Source organism: Clarias gariepinus, chromosome 12 (assembly GCF_024256425.1).
Source record: "Clarias gariepinus isolate MV-2021 ecotype Netherlands chromosome 12, CGAR_prim_01v2, whole genome shotgun sequence".
Lineage (NCBI taxonomy): Eukaryota > Metazoa > Chordata > Actinopteri > Siluriformes > Clariidae > Clarias > Clarias gariepinus.
The window spans coordinates 13,347,318-13,365,213 of record NC_071111.1 but is presented as its reverse complement, the minus strand read 5'-3'; the positions used below and the strand labels follow the sequence as shown (position 1 = coordinate 13,365,213).

Genomic DNA, 17,896 nt, shown 5'->3' with positions numbered 1-17,896 from the left:
TAACCATGGACAAGTTGTATTAAAGATAATAACACAAAAATAGGGTGATCTCAAACAGTTATTGATTAAGTTACATGGAAGTCTTAAAATAAGTTACACCATAATAAAGACAAGACTAGCAGACTGAGCACCTCAGCCTGTTCTAGCAGTGAAATGGTGGCTGATTTTTCCAACAGGTTTATTATTTGTTTTTTATCAAACTGCTATTTAATTTACATTGAACTTGCGTTACTTAAGTAGGTAAACATTTTTAAGGTGGGCTGTTGAAATAATTTTGCAGTAGAAGACGACTAAAAATGGCGGCTAAAACTTTGAGTCATGAATGCAATAATACACTAAAGCCTCGTGACCAGCAGAGGGCGCGCTAGGACTCCCTGTCAGCTGATGACGTGGATCGGTAAGGAGGAAAAACATGGCGGCGCCCGCAAATGAGCAGAGTAACAGTAATAACATTGATGTTTGTATGTCCAGGATAATAAGTGAAAATGCAGCAGAGCACGGAAGCTGCATGGATTATGTGGGTGAAGTGGTGGAGAGAGAAATTGGTAATGATTTAAAATCACTGAGGAAAGTCAGGGGGCTTGTTGAGAAACTGACAGCAGAGAACAGAGTGTTAGAGGAGCAGGTAAGAGCAATACACAGTTATTCAAACACACATGTAGGGAAACAGTTGTTCATGTATTTTATAGTTTAATTAATAATAATAAAAACTTCTTTAAAAAAAAGAGGAGCTTATTCCAGTGATTGTATTCATATTGTATTGCTCAGCACTGATCTACAAGTTAGTGCACTATGTTGGCTCTGTACAGTATTGTTAGTAACTATGAAGCTAGGGCTGTCCAACCTAAGACTGTTAGCACTGTTGTCTTGCACCTCCAGGGTCCGTGTTTGATTCGCACCTTGTTCTCCCTGTTACTAGAGCGGTTTCATCCGGGTACTCTAGTTTCCTCCCACCGTCCAAAGACATAGCTACAGACTAGGCTTAATTCCCATTGTGTGAATGAGCATGTGTGTGTGTGTGCTTTGTGATGAAGTTGGACCCCATCCAGGGTTTACCCCGCCTCGTACCCTAAGTTTGCCTGCAAGCCACATTACTATCACAGTGTGTGTGGTCACCTACAATAATAAGTCCATTATCATTTATATTTTTTGCAATATCATGTCTATGGTAACAGGGAACATATCCCATTAATAATGAGTTTGTGGAAACACACAATTTCGAGAGAAATAGAGTGAATTAGCATGGACTGTAGATGTGCCGTCTTGTAGTTACTAATTAAATATATTAGGGAATTTGTCTGAAATTATAGATGAGTATGAAGTCATGAATTATGCCTTGATTGTGTTTCATAAGTCTACATGAGCCTCCAATAACTACCTTGACTCGATATTAACATCAGTTAACATGAATTGTTATAGCTGAACTACCTGCCACCTAACACACAGTATAAATGCAGATCAATTCCTGCTCTCTGTTTCACCCAAATGAGGATGGGTTCCCTGTTGAGTCCGTTTCCTCTCAAGGTTGCTTCCTATTGCCTTCTCAGGGAGTTTTTATTTGCCACTGTCGCTCTCAGCTTGCTAATCAGGGACTATCTGACCATTTTAATTCATTCACATTCCATACAAACTTAAATAATAAGCTGCTTTGCGACAGTGACAATTGTTAAAAGTGCTATACAAATAAAAATGAATTGAATTTTGTGAAAATTGACCCAATCCTAATACAGAAAACAACCTGTTACATATCGTATCACTAATGCTTATATCAGCTGGCTCTCAGGTAATGCATCTTTAATATTGGTGGCACTCATCTGTACATGTAGGTGGTGACTGTATCGAGTTCAGTGCCTTTGCGTGTATCAGCTGCACTTGCTGCTGCGGAGGAGTCCCGGTCCAAACTGGAGACTTTACTCCAGAGAGAGAGAGTGCTGTCCAACATGTTACAACAGCATCTCCAGGGAGCGCAGAGCTGGGCTGACAGTCTTGGACAAACCCTTGGAGAGCTAGACACACTGGAGAGACACATGAAATACCTTCAGGTCTTATCTCGGATTGAAGAGCTCAGGTTGGTTCCCAAGATATGTCCACACACGCAGTACTGTTTTAAATTAAATTTTTTTCAGCCATCTGAATTGCATGGTTACATGATGTGATCTTTTGCTATCTTTGTTTGTGTTTAAAACAGTGACAATATTCAGCAGTTCCTGATGACTAACAGCATCTGGGAGGCAATCAGTGACGTAGAAAACATGGCCAAATTAGACATGAATCTTAAAGAGTCAGGCTGCACCCACCTCCAAGCATTCCTCAGAGAAACACTGCACTTCTGGCATAAGATCCTGAAAGACAAACTTTCAAGGTATTAACAAACATCAAATTTGTTTTCAAAGCAGATTTCATTTCTAAAAAAAGTTCACCTTGTGGCATCGATGCTGATTTGCAATGGCACACAAAATGGCCCAGTATCTGCCACACACAAAAAAGCATCAACACTCAGCCACATCCAAATCTTTCAAACTTTTTGGTGGGAACACAGACTTGATGTGTTGTGTTAAAAAGCTTTATTACACAAGGACAAGATTCATGTAACTCTTTCTTTTATTTAGCCAATAGTAATGTATTTTACTAGCAAATTAAATTTCATGTCTCATTCTATTACGTACAATAGCACATTTAGTAAATACCATGCAATGATGTTTACAAACACAAACCAAGTGATCAGACTTCAGATCAAGTTTTTAGTAGTTTGATGACAATACAGGAATCATTGTACGTTAATCAGAGTATGAGTTTTTGTTTTGTTGATTGTTGTAAAGAAACAGTGGACTGAGCTTTTTTGTTAGGATTGTAGCTGCTATGACCTGCTTAAAGAAAAGGCTTAGCTTAACTGATGAAGCTGAACATGGTGTTAGGTTTCACAGGGGTTCAGTCAGGTTTACTTGAGTCACTGTGATTGTTCAGCAGAGCTATAACTACAAAACTGTGATTTGTTGTGTGAGCCAGTTCTTATTTTTGATTTAGCGTTGGATCTCCTAACTCTCTGCTTTACCTTTCTTAATTGCAGTGATTTTGAGGAGGTGCTGATACAACTGCACTGGCCAATAGTGTCTCCTCCAGTTCAGTCTCTCACTCCACTGGCCAACGCTCAAGAGCTCAACAGCCAATTGGAATTGCTCGGTTCTCAGCTCATTTCTTTGCAGACATCGTATCCTCTGTGCTACACACACATGCACAAGATTTCTGGTTATTAGCTTATTTTCCCAGACAAGAGGTTCACACACTTTCGCAACCAGAGACATTTATCTATGAAAAATAATAATAACTGCTTAATCATTTGATTGTGTATGATAAAATTGTAGCCAGTGTAAAACTATTGTTAAAATATTATAGATGATCAGAAATTGTCATCCTTGTTTGGCTTTAACCAACTACAGTGATGACCTTATATCAGAGAATAAAGAGCTGCCCACGCACCCTGGCTTGTCTCAGACCACACCACTCTCACTTCCCACTCAGATCATGCTGCAGCCCCTCAGTAAGAGGTTTAGGTATCACTTCACTGGGAACCGGCAGACCAACTCTCTAAGCAAGGTCAGAATGTACCCTATTAAAGCTATAATATGAGCCCATAATATGATTAGGTATGTAATATCATTTTGCATTTGTAAACCAGAATGTAATGACTCATAAAGTTTTAATTTGTGAAATTATGAAAAGAGCTACAGGATTTTCAATAGATCATATCTGATGAGCAAAATATTATAGGGTAATTACCCTACTACAGCGCCTATGTATTAACCTGATTAAACAGTCTAAGATAAAGTTGTGGAGAACATATTTGTCAGGATTTAGTTATTTAGAAAAAGACCTAAATTTGAAACATTGCACAGAGAAGTGTGGCTCATCTCTGTAAATAAGAGAAAAGTTTTATCTGTACATTGGTCAGAACTCGCTATTTCAATGATATCTTGAAGTTTCATACAAAGAAAATTCTGTCTGTATTTCCACATGTCTGGATGTCTGTCCAGGCAATTTTGTCACAGCATCATGGCAAACTGGCTTGACAGAATTTAATGAAACTTTTCCAGTCTCTCAGTATTTTCCTGAAGACAAATCTGCACAATAAATTAAACCAAATGTTGAGTAGATGGGATTTTATGAGCAGTTTTAGTGGGCATGACTATACTCAACAGAGCCAATCAACGCAATAGTTTACAGTAAATACACGGAGTATGCGGGAGACACAAATGACCATAATGCTCCTACAAAGCGCCCAAATCCTTTGCAGACCATTGTATATTTCTAATTGGTCTATTATGGCTTTATTTATAAGGTAAAGGACACAAAAGCTTTAATATATATAAATTTTTATTATAATGGAAATTACACAGAGAGAGAATGATTACCACAATTTCAATCACCTTACATCACCTGTGTTAGCCATATGACTTGGATTGAAAACCATCTTAAGCTAAAGAAGAGAAAAGACAGACATTATGCAAAGAAATATTAACTGTAGTCCTCTGTCTCCTTACAGCCTGAGTGGTACCTGACTCAGGTCCTCATGTGGATGGGGCACAATTCAAATTTCATGGAGGAGAAAATTCAGCCCATTTTTGACCGTGCTGGTGCCAAAGTTAATGCGAAGGTAAGAAAAGTCAAATGCATCATGTTTCAGCGACCAGCATGTTACTCTGCAAGGGTCAGATACATGTGGAGTCTCTCCTGTGTTCATTAGGTGGAGCTGTGCAGAGGGCTTCTTACACTGGTGTATGAGAAACTGGCCCAGGATGCCCCTAGGCTGCTGTATGATGATGCTCTCTTCTGCCATCTGGTGGACGAGGTGCTGCAGTTTGAGAAGGAGCTGCGCTCCACACACGGCTACCCAAACAACTACCCTGGAGCCCTGCACATACTGCTAGAGGAGAACATCTTTCAGAAGTGGCTCAGTGTTGAGAGAAAAAGTCAGACATCTGAAAACTTAGCATGCTTAGGGTATTTAAATAATGGCAGGAGTTAAAAAATGTAATTCATATGTGTGTTGATGTTTAGTGGCACTGGAGAAGGTGGATGCCATGTTGTCTGCAGAAGGGGCCTGGAGCTCTCAGTACAAAGACATCACTGATATGGATGAGCTTAAAGCCCCAGACTGTGCAGAGACATTTATGACCTTATTGCTTGTCATCACAGGTACAAACCTTTAATTGTTATTAACATATAAACTTATTCTAGTTTTAGTATGGTTCATCAATTCAGAATGTATTATTATACCACACACTGTGAAACCCTAAAAGAAGAACAAAAATATTTAAGGTCTATTAGTTAAACAGTACAGGTATCTCTGTACTGATAATTCTCTGTTTTATTATTTAGGTTCTCATCCTAACCTCTTTTGATAGGATATTTGGATCTCGCTTTTTTTTTTTTTAATCTGAAATATCGGTATATCTTACGCATCTTTCCTTCCCAGATCGATATCGTTCCCTGCCAAGCTCTCGAGCTCAGCTTAGCTTCCTCGCTCTCCAAAGAGAGCTGGTGGATGATTTTCGCATCCGTCTCAACCAAGTCATGAAGGAAGAGTCTCGACAGCCACTGGGTGCCCGCTATTGTGCAATCCTGAATGCTGCCAACTACATATCTATGGTTCTGAGTGACTGGGGCGACAATGTGGTCAGTACCTATTTTCGAAAAATGAGAAATAAATCTCTCTAATAGAGTAAGGAATAGGAAAGTAAAACTTCTTCACATTTCTTCGTTTTCTTCAGTTCTTCCTACAGCTGCAGCAGGCAGCCGTGTCAGTCGGAGAGGAGGTGCTGGGGGCTCTCGGGGCTACAGAGTGTGGGCGCCTGGCCTCCCTGGAGGACTCCCTATTTGAAGGACTGCTTGCACTACTTGAGAGACTTAAAGGAGACATGTTGGGCCGTTTACTAGATGCAGTTATGAGAGACGTGAAGGAGAAGGCCCAGCCTTACTGCCGAGACAGGTACTGTACACCATACAGCTGAAACATATGGGCCTTAACTGTACATGAATTATTTAATATATAACAAATCTGTCTGTGGAGGCATGAGAGAGGCACATGATCTGATAACTGTCAAGATTAAAATTATATAAATGTCTAGCAGATAATTACAAAATGTAATTTGTGTTTGTTGTAGGTGGATCTCTTTGCCATCACAGTCTGACCAGGCTACCATGTCACTGTCCAGCTCTGCATGTCCCATGCTGCTGTGCCTGAGGGATCACCTGCTCCAGCTGCAGCAGATGTTGTGCTTACCTCTGTTCCAGATGTTTTGGCAGGGCTTGGCCGAGAGGCTAGACCTCCTCCTCTATCAGGATGTCAGTTTAAAATCATAGAGCTGATTATCTCAAGTAAAATACTTTCAAAAAATGACCCACAATCCTATTAGGCTTGTGTCTAGTAGTAGTAGAAGAAGAAAGTGGCTCTGCATTTTTTCTGTCTTTATTTATTTTAAATGATTATGTATCATACAGTGTCAGAATCACATGTAATCAAGTTATAAAATAATTTTCAGTTCAGGAATTGTAGAGATTACTGTGCAAAAGCCTTAAGGCACCCATTTCCTTATATTAAATGAAATTAAGTTATGTTAGTTAATTTTAATGATGTTGATTAAATTAAAGACATGAAGCTGCAAAGTGCCTAAATATACAGTTTAAAAAGTGGTTGTTTATCCAACAACCTCAACAGCACCCTCATTTCCCCTCTTATCTGTACTAATCACTCAGCAATCAGCATCACCAGTATACTAATTACTGTACCAGCCTGATCATCTGTCATCTGCACCTGTTTCTCACTGGTTCATGTCTTAAGTTCAAGACTTTTGCACAGTACTGCATGTGTGTGGTGTAGTCATGCAGTTGAAGCTGTAAACTGCTCTTAGTTTCTAGCAACATCAGAGGTGACAGCGGTATCTGCTGTATTTGTGTACTTGTTGAAACAACAGAGAAGACGCCTGAAATAATGTTTGTCTGCGTATGCTATTGTTGTATGAAGAGGCAAGAGAGAATATTGAAGACAATCATTTGTTTCTGGTCATGGTTCTGGTCTCATTCACCATGTTTCTGGTCTCATTCACTGTAAAATTAGAAAGATAACACCAGCCATGTATTCGTAACTATATTTCAAATATTTGGCCAAGCCATTCAGCAAAAATATACTTAAGAAACTAATCATTACCTCATGTAATGTACTCATTGTTTTTTTGTGTTCACAGGTAATTCTGTATAACCACTTTAATGAAGGTGGTGCTGCACAACTCCAGTTTGACATGACCAGAAACTTGTTTCCATTGTTTGGACACTACTGCAAGAGACCTGAGAACTTCTTCAAACAGTAAGTATGGCAGAAATATGTAGGAAATTCAATTGTTTCAAATGACAGCAATTGATGGTCTTTTTTAGTTTGTATCAAGTAGTTTTACTGAAGGCTTCTCATATAAATCCTTTGTTGTCTGTCTTTGTGCCAGTGTGAAAGAATCCTGCATCATTCTGAACCTTAAGGTCGGCCCGGCTCTGTTGCTTTGTGACGTGTTGAAGCAGGGGGAGGAACGAGAAGAAGAGGCCTCCCTGAGACCCCAGGAACCCACGCCTGAGTCAGCTCTGAATGAGCTGGGGGTATATAAACTGGCCCCTAGTGATGCACAGATCCTCCTGAATCTGCGCTCTGCCTGGCTTAACCACTAAAGGATGAATTCTGACTAAATCACTAGCATCAGTGACCTTTTAAAACTAAGACAAGCAGCTGGTCAAACAACATCCTTGCCTGCTTTCTACATGTTTACATAAACTACAAAATAAATCTTTCCATCTTTCCACCTAGCCTAATCATTTAAAAAAATGTTGGAAATGTTGAGATTGCTGTTTTAAGCGATTCAAATAACCTGTAACGTGTAATCTTTTGAACCACCAATAAATGCACAGTGGTTGTGAATAATATCCTATTTATTTGGCCTTAGAAACATAACATTGAATGCTAGAGTATATTATGTAATATCCAATATCTTGGATTTTTTTTATACTGCATATAGGCATGTTTAAAAGTTAGTTTGATTCCATGTTTTTGTGTAAAAATATAATAAAAGCAGATAAACAACTATACAGAAAATTGTAGCTCCACTTTTAGCAGCATTAACTTGAAGTGTTTGTTTCCTCTATAATTTTATGAGGTCTTGACTTTGATTAGGCCATTCTAAAAACTTGATTATTTTATTTTATAGTCATTCTGATGTAGATTTACTAGTGTGCATAACCCATTTTCAACCAAGCTTTAGCTGACAGTCTCGCATTTGCCTCTAGAATACTCTGGTATACCGAGGCGTTCATGGTTGGCTCAATGACTGCAAGGTGGGCACCAAGGTCCTGTGGTTTCAAAATCAAGCCCAAATCATCAACCCTCCACCACCATGCTTGACAGTGTGAATGAGGTGTTTCTATGGAAATGCTGTTTTGTTTTTAACAAACATAGTGCTGGACTTTAAGGCCACACAACTCCACTTTGGTCTAATCTGTCCATAGGACATTGAAGCCTTGTAAGTTGTTCAGATGCGGTTTTGTGAACCTCAGTTGTGCTTCCATGTTTTTTTGTTTGGACAGAAGAGGCTTTGTCCTTCTAATTGTGCTTTCATAGACTTTAACATTCTCAGTGAGGCCTGTAGAGTCTGAGATGTAACTTTTTTTTTTTTTTTTTCCTGGGAAGATGAATGGTTTCCACTGTTTAAAATTGTTTATAATCAAGACCATTGCTTGTGCCTTTATAATGTGTTAACACACACCTGAATGCTTCAGCCCAGCAAACTGCCAAAATGTCTGCTTTTATGGAGGTCTGCACACCTGCTGATGATCAGTTAATCCAGGGCTGATGATTAGCATCACCTGGCTGCAACTTACCTTCTTAAATCCTGGAAGCAGTAAGGGGGTACTTAGTATTGCCCACATGTTTTTTTTTTCTTTTTGGCTTCACTTCTGTTAAATACAGTAAATAATGACATAATGAAAAAATTATATCTTGTTGTTCGTCTGCGGTTGTATTTGCCACATAATAAGAACTGCTACGATCAGTTGATTTTTATTACAAAAACACAAACAGGTTTTCCTTTTTCCCAGTGTATAGAAATTTGTTTATATAGAGTATATAAATATCAGACACATGATACCAATCCAGTAGCTAGATATTAGTTCGAGAACTACTGGAGAATTCCTTTAGGACAGCTACATGGTTAAAGGTTCAAATAAGAAGAGAGAAGAGCCAGTCATTTAGTGCTCTGTCCTCCAAAGTGGCTCCTGATGCATAATTAAAACAGCGCTCCAGGTCACACAAGATCTGAACACTCGGCTCAAAAGGTATCTGCCAAACACAAAAGCACAAACATCAGAGCGAAGCTGCACTCCGCTGAGTCCAATAATATGTGAAGGGTGGTAGCATGTGGAAGATCTTCATGGTGCCTACCTCTGTGATAGGATTTCCCTTTAAATCAGGTTGCAGCAGGTTTCTTAGCTCAGTACAGATATGCCTGGTTTTCTCCAGCAGAATCTGATAAAAGCAAATAAGTATTACTGACTACAAGCAAAATAAAACCATCACTTTTGTTCGATGCATTGTCCCATATTTAGCTAAGAAAGAATGAGTATTTGTGACACCCGAGTAAGCGTGCATACGTTATTATTAGTTGCTTTAATGGTGGCCCTAATGCTCAATGCTAAAAAAAAAAAAAAAAAAACATTCAGTTTGTTTAAACATTTTGGGCTTCATTCATTTTTCTCGCATACCTTTTTTAATTTGGAAATTAATAATATATCAACTATTGATTGTCAACATGCTTAACTGTGGGTTGAGAAAAATGCGCCCCCAAAAAAGTCTTGTTTTTACTTCCCATTAAAACTACAGATGATTTAATCAACACATTTTGACAGATCATTGCATAGGCCTTTCCCCATATCCCATTTAATTTCATTAATGTTAAATAATATCCCTCAGTGTGTGTTCTACTCAGACAATCACTTTCATTATCATTATTTCATCATCATTGAACAAAAAAATTATAAATAAATAAATAAAATAGTGTCATTTCATGGGTTCTATGAAAGATACAGTAAAGCAAATAATTTCTAAAAAAAAAAAAAAAACATGAACATTTATTGTTGCTGTTGTTTAAATTGTTTACTCTATTTTTATTCAAATCTCTCATCTTATTATTTCTCATTGTGTTGGTAGTTTTATAACTCTCTACCCCAGGTTTCCTGTATCTTATTGAAAATCTGGGTGCAGGTCTCCACACAAGGCAAGTGTAAGCTCTACTTAATACCGCCTGTTTAATTCAATGATCTTTATCTTTCCAATCACTAGTAGCCATGGCTCGTATTTGATTAGGAATAATGGTCTGGTAAATGTGCTTATTACGAATAAAGCACATGGCTGGAATTATGTCATTCACCTGTTTCTGTGTGCTGGTGCTGTCTTTAACAGGGCTCTTGCTGCCATGTTCACTCTTCTGTATGCAGCTGAGAGAGACGGTCATGCTGGGTGTTGTAGAGGCAGACACAGTCGAATCCATCTCAGCTTCCACACACACTGAGATCAGCTGGGCATGGAGGGCTTTCAGACTAAAAGTGTGTGTGTAAGTGTGTGTGTTGGAAGGGGAAGCAAAACTATACATTCAAACCTTGCAAGTGAAAATTTTAAGGCAACAGAAATTCTCTAAATCATGTTCTCCCATGGTGTGGCCTGTTTCACTTATTTCTAAGGGAAAGTGACCTGAACTCCATTATATACTGTAGGTGAGGGCAATGAATTTATTATTATTTTTTATGCAGCCAAAATTACAAGTTATAATAAAAGTTTAGCTATTTTAAATATCAGCACTTTTTTTCTCGCCACCAGAAACGCTATAGTTTGAGTTACTTGCGGCATTTGAAAAATTAGCTTAAAATAACAGCGAAAATAACAACAAAAATGGCCTTGTTGTTACAAAACCTTTGTAGAGGCTGGTAAACTAACCTGTCTGTACAGATAAGTCTGTGTCCAGCCTCTATGTCAGTGGCAGCCGGCATGTTAGGCTGTGTGTCAGACATCAGTGCTTTTTTCAGTGCAAAGACCAGCATTATCTGTAGACAAAGAGCATCAGAATGTTGTCTATGCTGTTTTTCCATAGTCCATCTGTTATGCCTTATAAATTCATTTTAATTATTGTTTGTGAAATTTACTACAGGTGAGTTAAGGTAGTCACTTTATTCCTGTAGTATTAGGTGTTGTACCTTTTCGGTTGCTAGTCCAGAGCCGGCCAGGGTGGGTTGATGCCACTGAATGCAGAGCTGGTGTGTATTCAGTGTAGCCCACGGATACAGATCTGACATCTTTTGCTGCGGATGACAAACATGTGGGTGATAAATAGCTAGAATTAGTTATTGTCAGTGTATGAATAGGACCTTTTTACCCATTAGTACCGAGTGGCAATAAATCTGAAGCACACTGTATACTTGTATGGTTTTAAACTACAGCAAATGTTATGAGCGGAGATGTTATGCTGCGGTGGTCCTGCGTTGTGCACAGTGTTCCATTTTTGTAGATAAACTATAAAACAGATGTGGCTATTTAAAAACTATTTAGTAGGGGTGTGAAGGTGCACAAAAGACATGGTTTGGGCAAAAATATATGATTTTTTAAAATTTATTATAAATTTAATTTGTAAACAGTTGCAAAGTGAAGACGATTTCCTGAACATAAGGAATGCACAAAAAGGCACCTACCTTTCTTTCTTTAAACAAAAAAGACCTACATCCATGTATCTAGGTGCTACATTATTTAAAAAAGTAGCAACACAATCTAAAGCAAATAGTGCAAACAATTGTTTTATAAGGAAAACTTAAGGCATAGTTTTGATCTGACCTATTTTTTTTAAATAATTATTAATAATCAGCATTGGCTGATGTTTAAGCATATTAGTCTGATAAAGAGTCTAACCATGGACTCTAGCTGTTGTTGTTTTTTTCGTTTACTTCCCTTTATTCCCTTAAGAGATTTGAAATAAACTTGTTAACCTGACTTTTTAAAATGTTACAAATTCTCTATCTGTGAATTGACATAAATATTTTTAAACAAGTCCTTAGAGACATTTTGTTTCTTTAATTTTAATGAACCAAATGAATGGAGAGAAATCCCATAGCGCTAGTTTAAGCTAGACTGTAATCACTCATGTGATGTCACCGCATGTCCTGTTTTAAATGGTATGAACTGGAATAAACCTAACCGTTAAACCGCTATCAACTCAACTCAACTCATCTTTATTTGTATAGCACTTTAACAACAAGAATGCCCCAAAGTGCTTCACATAAATAATAAAATTATATAGTAAACCAATGAAATAAATATAAAATAAAAACAAGATAATACTAAAAATTACAACATTTTATGAAATAATAATAGAGGAAGATAATTAAAATCACATGCATATCTAATCAAAAACAATATGTAAAATCAACATCTCGTGTTGGTTTAAATACCAGAGAAAACGTGAGTTTTAAGACTGAACTTAAACACCCTCAATGATGTGGCCATATACTAGTATATATTAAACTTCTAACTATGCTTAAAAAAACAAACATTTCATTTTCAAATGACAACAGATGGTCAGCACATCTCAGTCTGTATATACCTGTATAGTCTGGGGCTCCAGTATGAGGGCAGATGGAGGATCAGGTATAACACACTGCTCTTTGTAAGTTGCTAGGTGATCACTAAAGAAGGTGTGTAACTGAGTGAGTTTAAGAGTTAAAGTCGAATCACCAGCTGGAGACATAAACTCCTCCACACTCTGGCCTGCCACTGCACAAAACACACAGACTATAGAATAGTGGTCTAACATAACTTATCATATGCATTAAACACTTGTACTGAATTATGGATGGTTGGGAGTCAAACCATTTTTTTTTGTTTCTGTTACAAATTCTTGTTCATATTGATCACTGCTACAGTAACAAATTAGAATTATAAAGTATTGTTTATTTCATTTATTTGTTAAACAAAAGGATTAAAAAAATTAATAAACCAAATAGAATTACTATTCCTTAGTATGTGTGGCTTCCACAATAAACTCTCACTCCTCCCAAAAAAGCCTTTGACCAACAAAATCCCTAGAAATGTGAGTCTAACTATATAGGCTCAAACAGGAAATGCATTTAAACCCTTGATTTTAGTGAAAAGCAAATACTTATCACAACCCTCGGACACAATCGTCAGACAATAGAAATAGAACCCAAAAGAGATAAGGCTAAAACATGTGGACTGAAGTACTGTACTTCGTTGTGTGGAGATGTGCCTCAGATTGAGAAGGTATTTATAGTAGCGAGAGAGGTGCACCCAGGTGATCTCATGGCATCTTTTGACTTTTAGCTCACTGTCCACATCTGGAACAGACCTGGGGTGAACTTTCATGGGCTCCTCTATCCCACCTGATGTTTAACAAAACCACATAAACACACACACATCTCAGTGATACATATCCAGATTTTAAATAAAGTGAATATTAAAAACTTTTTTACAGTAAATCCGTACACATAAAGATGGTTCTGCTATGGTACATGACAGTGTGACAATATCACATGAAGAAAATACGAGATGACTGAACATGAGTACTTACCACAAGGACTGAGTAGATCATTCAAGGCAAAATCAGCAAGAGCTTTCAGAGATATAAGAGGAATTGGGCCTTCTGTTGCTGTAGTAATGCCACACAACTGGCCATGATTTGTGAGAACTTCCAATGTCTATAAAACATGAAATAATCGTAGACCTAAATATAAAAGCAATCAGGGTGTCATTACAACAAGGTGTATTACATTACATGTTTTAGGGTGTCTCACCTTTGCAGCAGCTTTCAGACAAACCCAGAAAAGAAGTAAGTCAGTGTGCACCACATGAGTCCGGTCTGAACCCTACGCACAAAAACGCACATACATAGTTCATGATATGCAAAATACAAATATAGTGCATTTCTTTACTGATATTAATGTCAGTAAAGACCAAAAGCAAGGACATGCTAGGACTTCAACCTGTAATTATTTAACATAATAATTATTTATTTTAATAATGAAATAGTAATTTAGTCACAATATTCAGCTGTGTCTCTTAATATTATTTATTTACAATTTTTTCAAATCATCCTTGGGGCGTAGCACTGTGCGGCCTGAACCCGCCCACTTTTGTTCTTAGCGAATCAATACTGTTTTTAAATATTTGGGCTCATGTGATTGGACCATTCTCAATGAGTTAAATATGAGAGAAAATTCTGTACATTTCTTTGCTAAAAAACCCCTTCGCAAGGCGATCGGACGAAGAAAGAAAACAAGCTGGACCAGATCGACCTGATCATCTTATTAAGCAGCAGTCAAGTGATTGCGGCCAAGCTTACACTTTTTCAGCACTTCTTATGGCTATTATTAATGTATCGCTTATGGCGATTATTAAGTTTAGTTTTGTTTGCGCCCCCCCAAAAATGTTTTTTGAACCAGCCACCACTGATTATCATCATCACCTCGTCTGATTCAACAGGTGGTCGAGGTTCTGCATGGTCAGCGAGGGTACTCTGCCACTGCTGCAGATAAATCAGAGCCATCTCCATATAGCACATGTGGATCAACCTGACAGAAAACAAACACACAGATACAGAACTACATAAAATGTCCTGCAGCCTATGTTAATTAACTAATTAATTAATATCAATTAATGGCAGTAATACATCTTGAATAGTGCTGAATAATAATGAATAATTTTTCCCGCACTAGTTACTCACTTTAGACTGTGGCTATGAGAATGGGCCAGTGTGATGCTTTCCAGGAAGGTTTCCACCACTGTCTGGTGTCTGAGTGTGCCTATGGACAACAGGATCTTTTCCACAGTTCCTACAGGCACATACAGTACAGACATAATTAACGACAGACTTACTGTACGCCACAATGCTTATACCAGCTAAGATTTACAATATTCTTTTAATAAAAGTATTGAAAAATTTGTTTGGTATGAGAGGTCATGCATCTGCTTTGTGTGAGGTTACATCACATCACACCACCCCAACCTCGCCTTGGAATTAGAAGATTCCATATGATGTCTTGGTCAAAACTGAGTTTCCTATTCTGTGATAATGTATTAACATAAAGTGAGGTGTTGTGAAGTGATATGCATATATTTTTACCATGATATTGTTCTTCAGGTAAATAAAAAGGCATGATTATGTTTTTATATATGGAGTTCAAAAAGCTAAATAACTGTTCCGAATGCTGATAAAAACCAAACTAACATTTTCAAATTCCCCTTAGTGTGTGTGAGTGTGTGGGTGCTTGTGTGTCCTGCAATGAATTGGCACCCAGTTCAGGTGTACCCCACGCATCCCCCAGGGCCCCTGGGATAGGCTCCAGGTCTCCCATGATCCTATACTGGATAAGCAGTATAAGGTATGTACTGTATAAAAGGGAAGAAGTGAGTGAGTCTGTGATTGGCAGGTTTTGTGTCACATGTGACACTCTATGCCCATCACAGTGATCACATGCATGCTGTGTTAAAACAGCATGAACAAACTTGTGAGAGCCATGAAGCAAGAGAAAATACATGTCAAGCTGATTTTTTTGCACAAGAATAAGGTCCAAATATAATGCCATAAATGAGTCATATGTTTGTGCACATTACTTGCAGTCTGATAATTTAATTGCAAAAAAATATTTTAGTGTAAATATAAGACCATGTAATACATACCACAATGGCAAGTTTTTGTTCAAAATAAATAAAATTTCTATATTTTACTATGTGCACATCCAGGTATGTTATTCCCTACAAAAATGCACAGTTTACAAGCCCTCCTTATAACCTGTGCTCTTACCTTTGAGGTACAGGATATTAGCCTCCAGCTGCGGGTCCCTGCTAGCTGAGGCTTGTGAGATGATGAGTGCAGAATGAAGCTCCTCCTGAGCCAATAAGCACAGATTCTTATGTTGCTCATCGTCGCTCACCATGGCCTGCTGGGCCAAACACCAGCCTGCAATACAGGAGCAATCCAGAAATCACCATGATGGATTATAAAGGTAAACTATTAAGAAGTAGTGTATGTAAAACGTAGTCAAATTAATATATTGGTGCTGGTATTACACATTTCTCTATTTCCTATGAATAGTATTTGCATCTATTTACAAAATGAAAGAAAAACAAAATAATGCTATAGCTCAGGTCTCAGGAGAATATATTATAAAAGAGTTTACCCAAGTGCATGGTTGTCTTGGCCAGTAGAGTGAGCTGTGGATAATAAATGTTCTTCCAACCTGGAGTGGAGAGTGGCCCCAGACCTTCCCCTGCCTTCTGCATAACACACTCCCCTAGTGTTTTCAGCTAGAAATACAACAAAAAATGGAAACTCCAAAGGTTGCAGATGTTAAACGTTACTGTACATGAGGGTCAGTAAATGATGACTGACCTGCTGCTGCAGTAGCTTCTGAGTGGTCTTGTAAAGTGCTTGACCATCTGATCCCCTCAGTTCACTCAGCAGCAGAGTGGCCTTAACAAGGGACAGACCGGCATGTAGAGAAAGGGTATTTCGTCCAGACAGCAGACTAACTGCCTCCTAAACTCAGAAACATAGAATATTTCACTTAACTGCTGTTCGACACATATAAAAAACATATAACGATTATACTGTACATAGGGGCTTCATTAATCAGTAGAATATAGTGGAAGAGTGACAAGCCTGCAGCATAGAGACGCTCTCCTCCGGCGCCCTCCCACAGTGTGTGTTCAGCGTAACCCCCTGAAGGAGCAGCAGAGCCTGAGTGTCCGGGTCTCCCCAAGCTTCAGCATCAGCTAGGCCTTGTCTGATCAATCTGTCTGCCTCCACACTGCTGTCCACACCTGCATGCGCACACACATCTGTGTGATCTCTTCACATCTAATGCCTGCAGTGTGTGGTCAAGTAGTGACTCGCTGGTGTTTTGGGACTAAATAATTTACCATGTTTGTCAGATTATACAGTATCTTGAGGGCAAGATTCATCTGTCTAGTATCTCTTTGTTACATCACTGTATGATCGCGCTACACTCCTATAGAACTGGGCCATAACATTCCATACTTACATAATACCTATAGAATTGGGCCATACAGTTCCATACTTTTAGGATTTCCTGCTGACCTGGGTAGATGACAGTGCCAGGGATGTGAGCAGTGAGGCTTCGGAGCAAAGCCAGTGTGCAGCGCAGCCATAGTGAGCGATCGATACGCTCTAAAGCTCCCACTTCAGAGGGCATGTCCAGTAGCTGAGGCCTGGTATCTGCCTCTGCCTCATGCAGCTATACAGGAATAACAAAACTATTAAGAACAGGTTACAGTTTTCCTTGAAATGATTGAAATGACAACAGTGCTGTATGAGAATTACTAAGTTAGAGTGAGTTTGTGAGGAACACACCCTTTTAGTTAAGAAAAAAGAAAACAATCACGTATTTGATTTACACGAACACTTAAATGGCAAATACAGTATAACATCAAATGTAAAAAAATGTTTATTTAGTAAATATCAGGTATAAAGCTTGCAATACCTACTATCATTATCTGTTAGAGCAAGTGTCATGCAAAACAAAGTAGCAGCCATTTAAGAAAACTGGGGAAGCGGGCCCAGACCAAGATTACAAGGGAGCAGCAATTAAACTGTATTTGTTTTTACATTACCTGTTCATGTTTGGTTATGATACTGGACTGCTTAAGCACAGAAGATGGGCATCTAATGGGCAGTTGATGATTAGTGTCATTCTGGAGCAACGGAGAGTCTTGCAGTAACCTGAGAGCAGATGCCGCCTGATCCGCACTGCAGCAGAGGAACCACATGATGATCATAAAGCACACATA

At 38.4% G+C, this 17,896-nt stretch overlaps 2 protein-coding genes across 2 annotated transcripts in view; one reads left to right on the top strand and one right to left on the bottom strand.

The window, feature by feature from the left end:
• Positions 1 to 401: 401 nt before the first annotated feature.
• On the top strand, positions 402 to 8,066 carry rint1 (RAD50 interactor 1). Its single transcript, XM_053508236.1, has 13 exons — positions 402 to 625; positions 1,827 to 2,068; positions 2,189 to 2,362; positions 3,068 to 3,208; positions 3,438 to 3,594; positions 4,541 to 4,651; positions 4,742 to 4,967; positions 5,056 to 5,193; positions 5,474 to 5,673; positions 5,769 to 5,986; positions 6,162 to 6,342; positions 7,242 to 7,360; positions 7,494 to 8,066. Exons 1-13 carry the CDS (start codon positions 413 to 415, stop codon positions 7,708 to 7,710), a joined length of 2,337 nt encoding a protein of 778 aa, XP_053364211.1. The 5' UTR covers positions 402 to 412; the 3' UTR covers positions 7,711 to 8,066.
• A 1,064-nt stretch (positions 8,067 to 9,130) lies between these two features.
• The window catches only part of cfap54 (cilia and flagella associated protein 54), a 29,770-nt gene continuing 21,004 nt past the window's right edge, over positions 9,131 to 17,896 (bottom strand). Inside the window, exons 53-69 of the mRNA XM_053508692.1 lie at positions 17,720 to 17,855; positions 17,187 to 17,343; positions 16,749 to 16,909; positions 16,479 to 16,625; positions 16,267 to 16,393; positions 15,891 to 16,046; positions 14,811 to 14,919; positions 14,553 to 14,658; positions 13,882 to 13,953; positions 13,659 to 13,785; positions 13,318 to 13,470; positions 12,675 to 12,844; positions 11,278 to 11,382; positions 11,021 to 11,127; positions 10,458 to 10,626; positions 9,473 to 9,556; positions 9,131 to 9,370 (exon numbers count right to left, since the gene is read on the bottom strand). Of these exons, the coding sequence (XP_053364667.1) occupies positions 9,251 to 9,370; positions 9,473 to 9,556; positions 10,458 to 10,626; positions 11,021 to 11,127; positions 11,278 to 11,382; positions 12,675 to 12,844; positions 13,318 to 13,470; positions 13,659 to 13,785; positions 13,882 to 13,953; positions 14,553 to 14,658; positions 14,811 to 14,919; positions 15,891 to 16,046; positions 16,267 to 16,393; positions 16,479 to 16,625; positions 16,749 to 16,909; positions 17,187 to 17,343; positions 17,720 to 17,855 (2,206 nt within the window). The 3' untranslated portion in view covers positions 9,131 to 9,250. The remainder of the gene's footprint in view (positions 9,371 to 9,472; positions 9,557 to 10,457; positions 10,627 to 11,020; positions 11,128 to 11,277; positions 11,383 to 12,674; positions 12,845 to 13,317; positions 13,471 to 13,658; positions 13,786 to 13,881; positions 13,954 to 14,552; positions 14,659 to 14,810; positions 14,920 to 15,890; positions 16,047 to 16,266; positions 16,394 to 16,478; positions 16,626 to 16,748; positions 16,910 to 17,186; positions 17,344 to 17,719; positions 17,856 to 17,896) is intronic.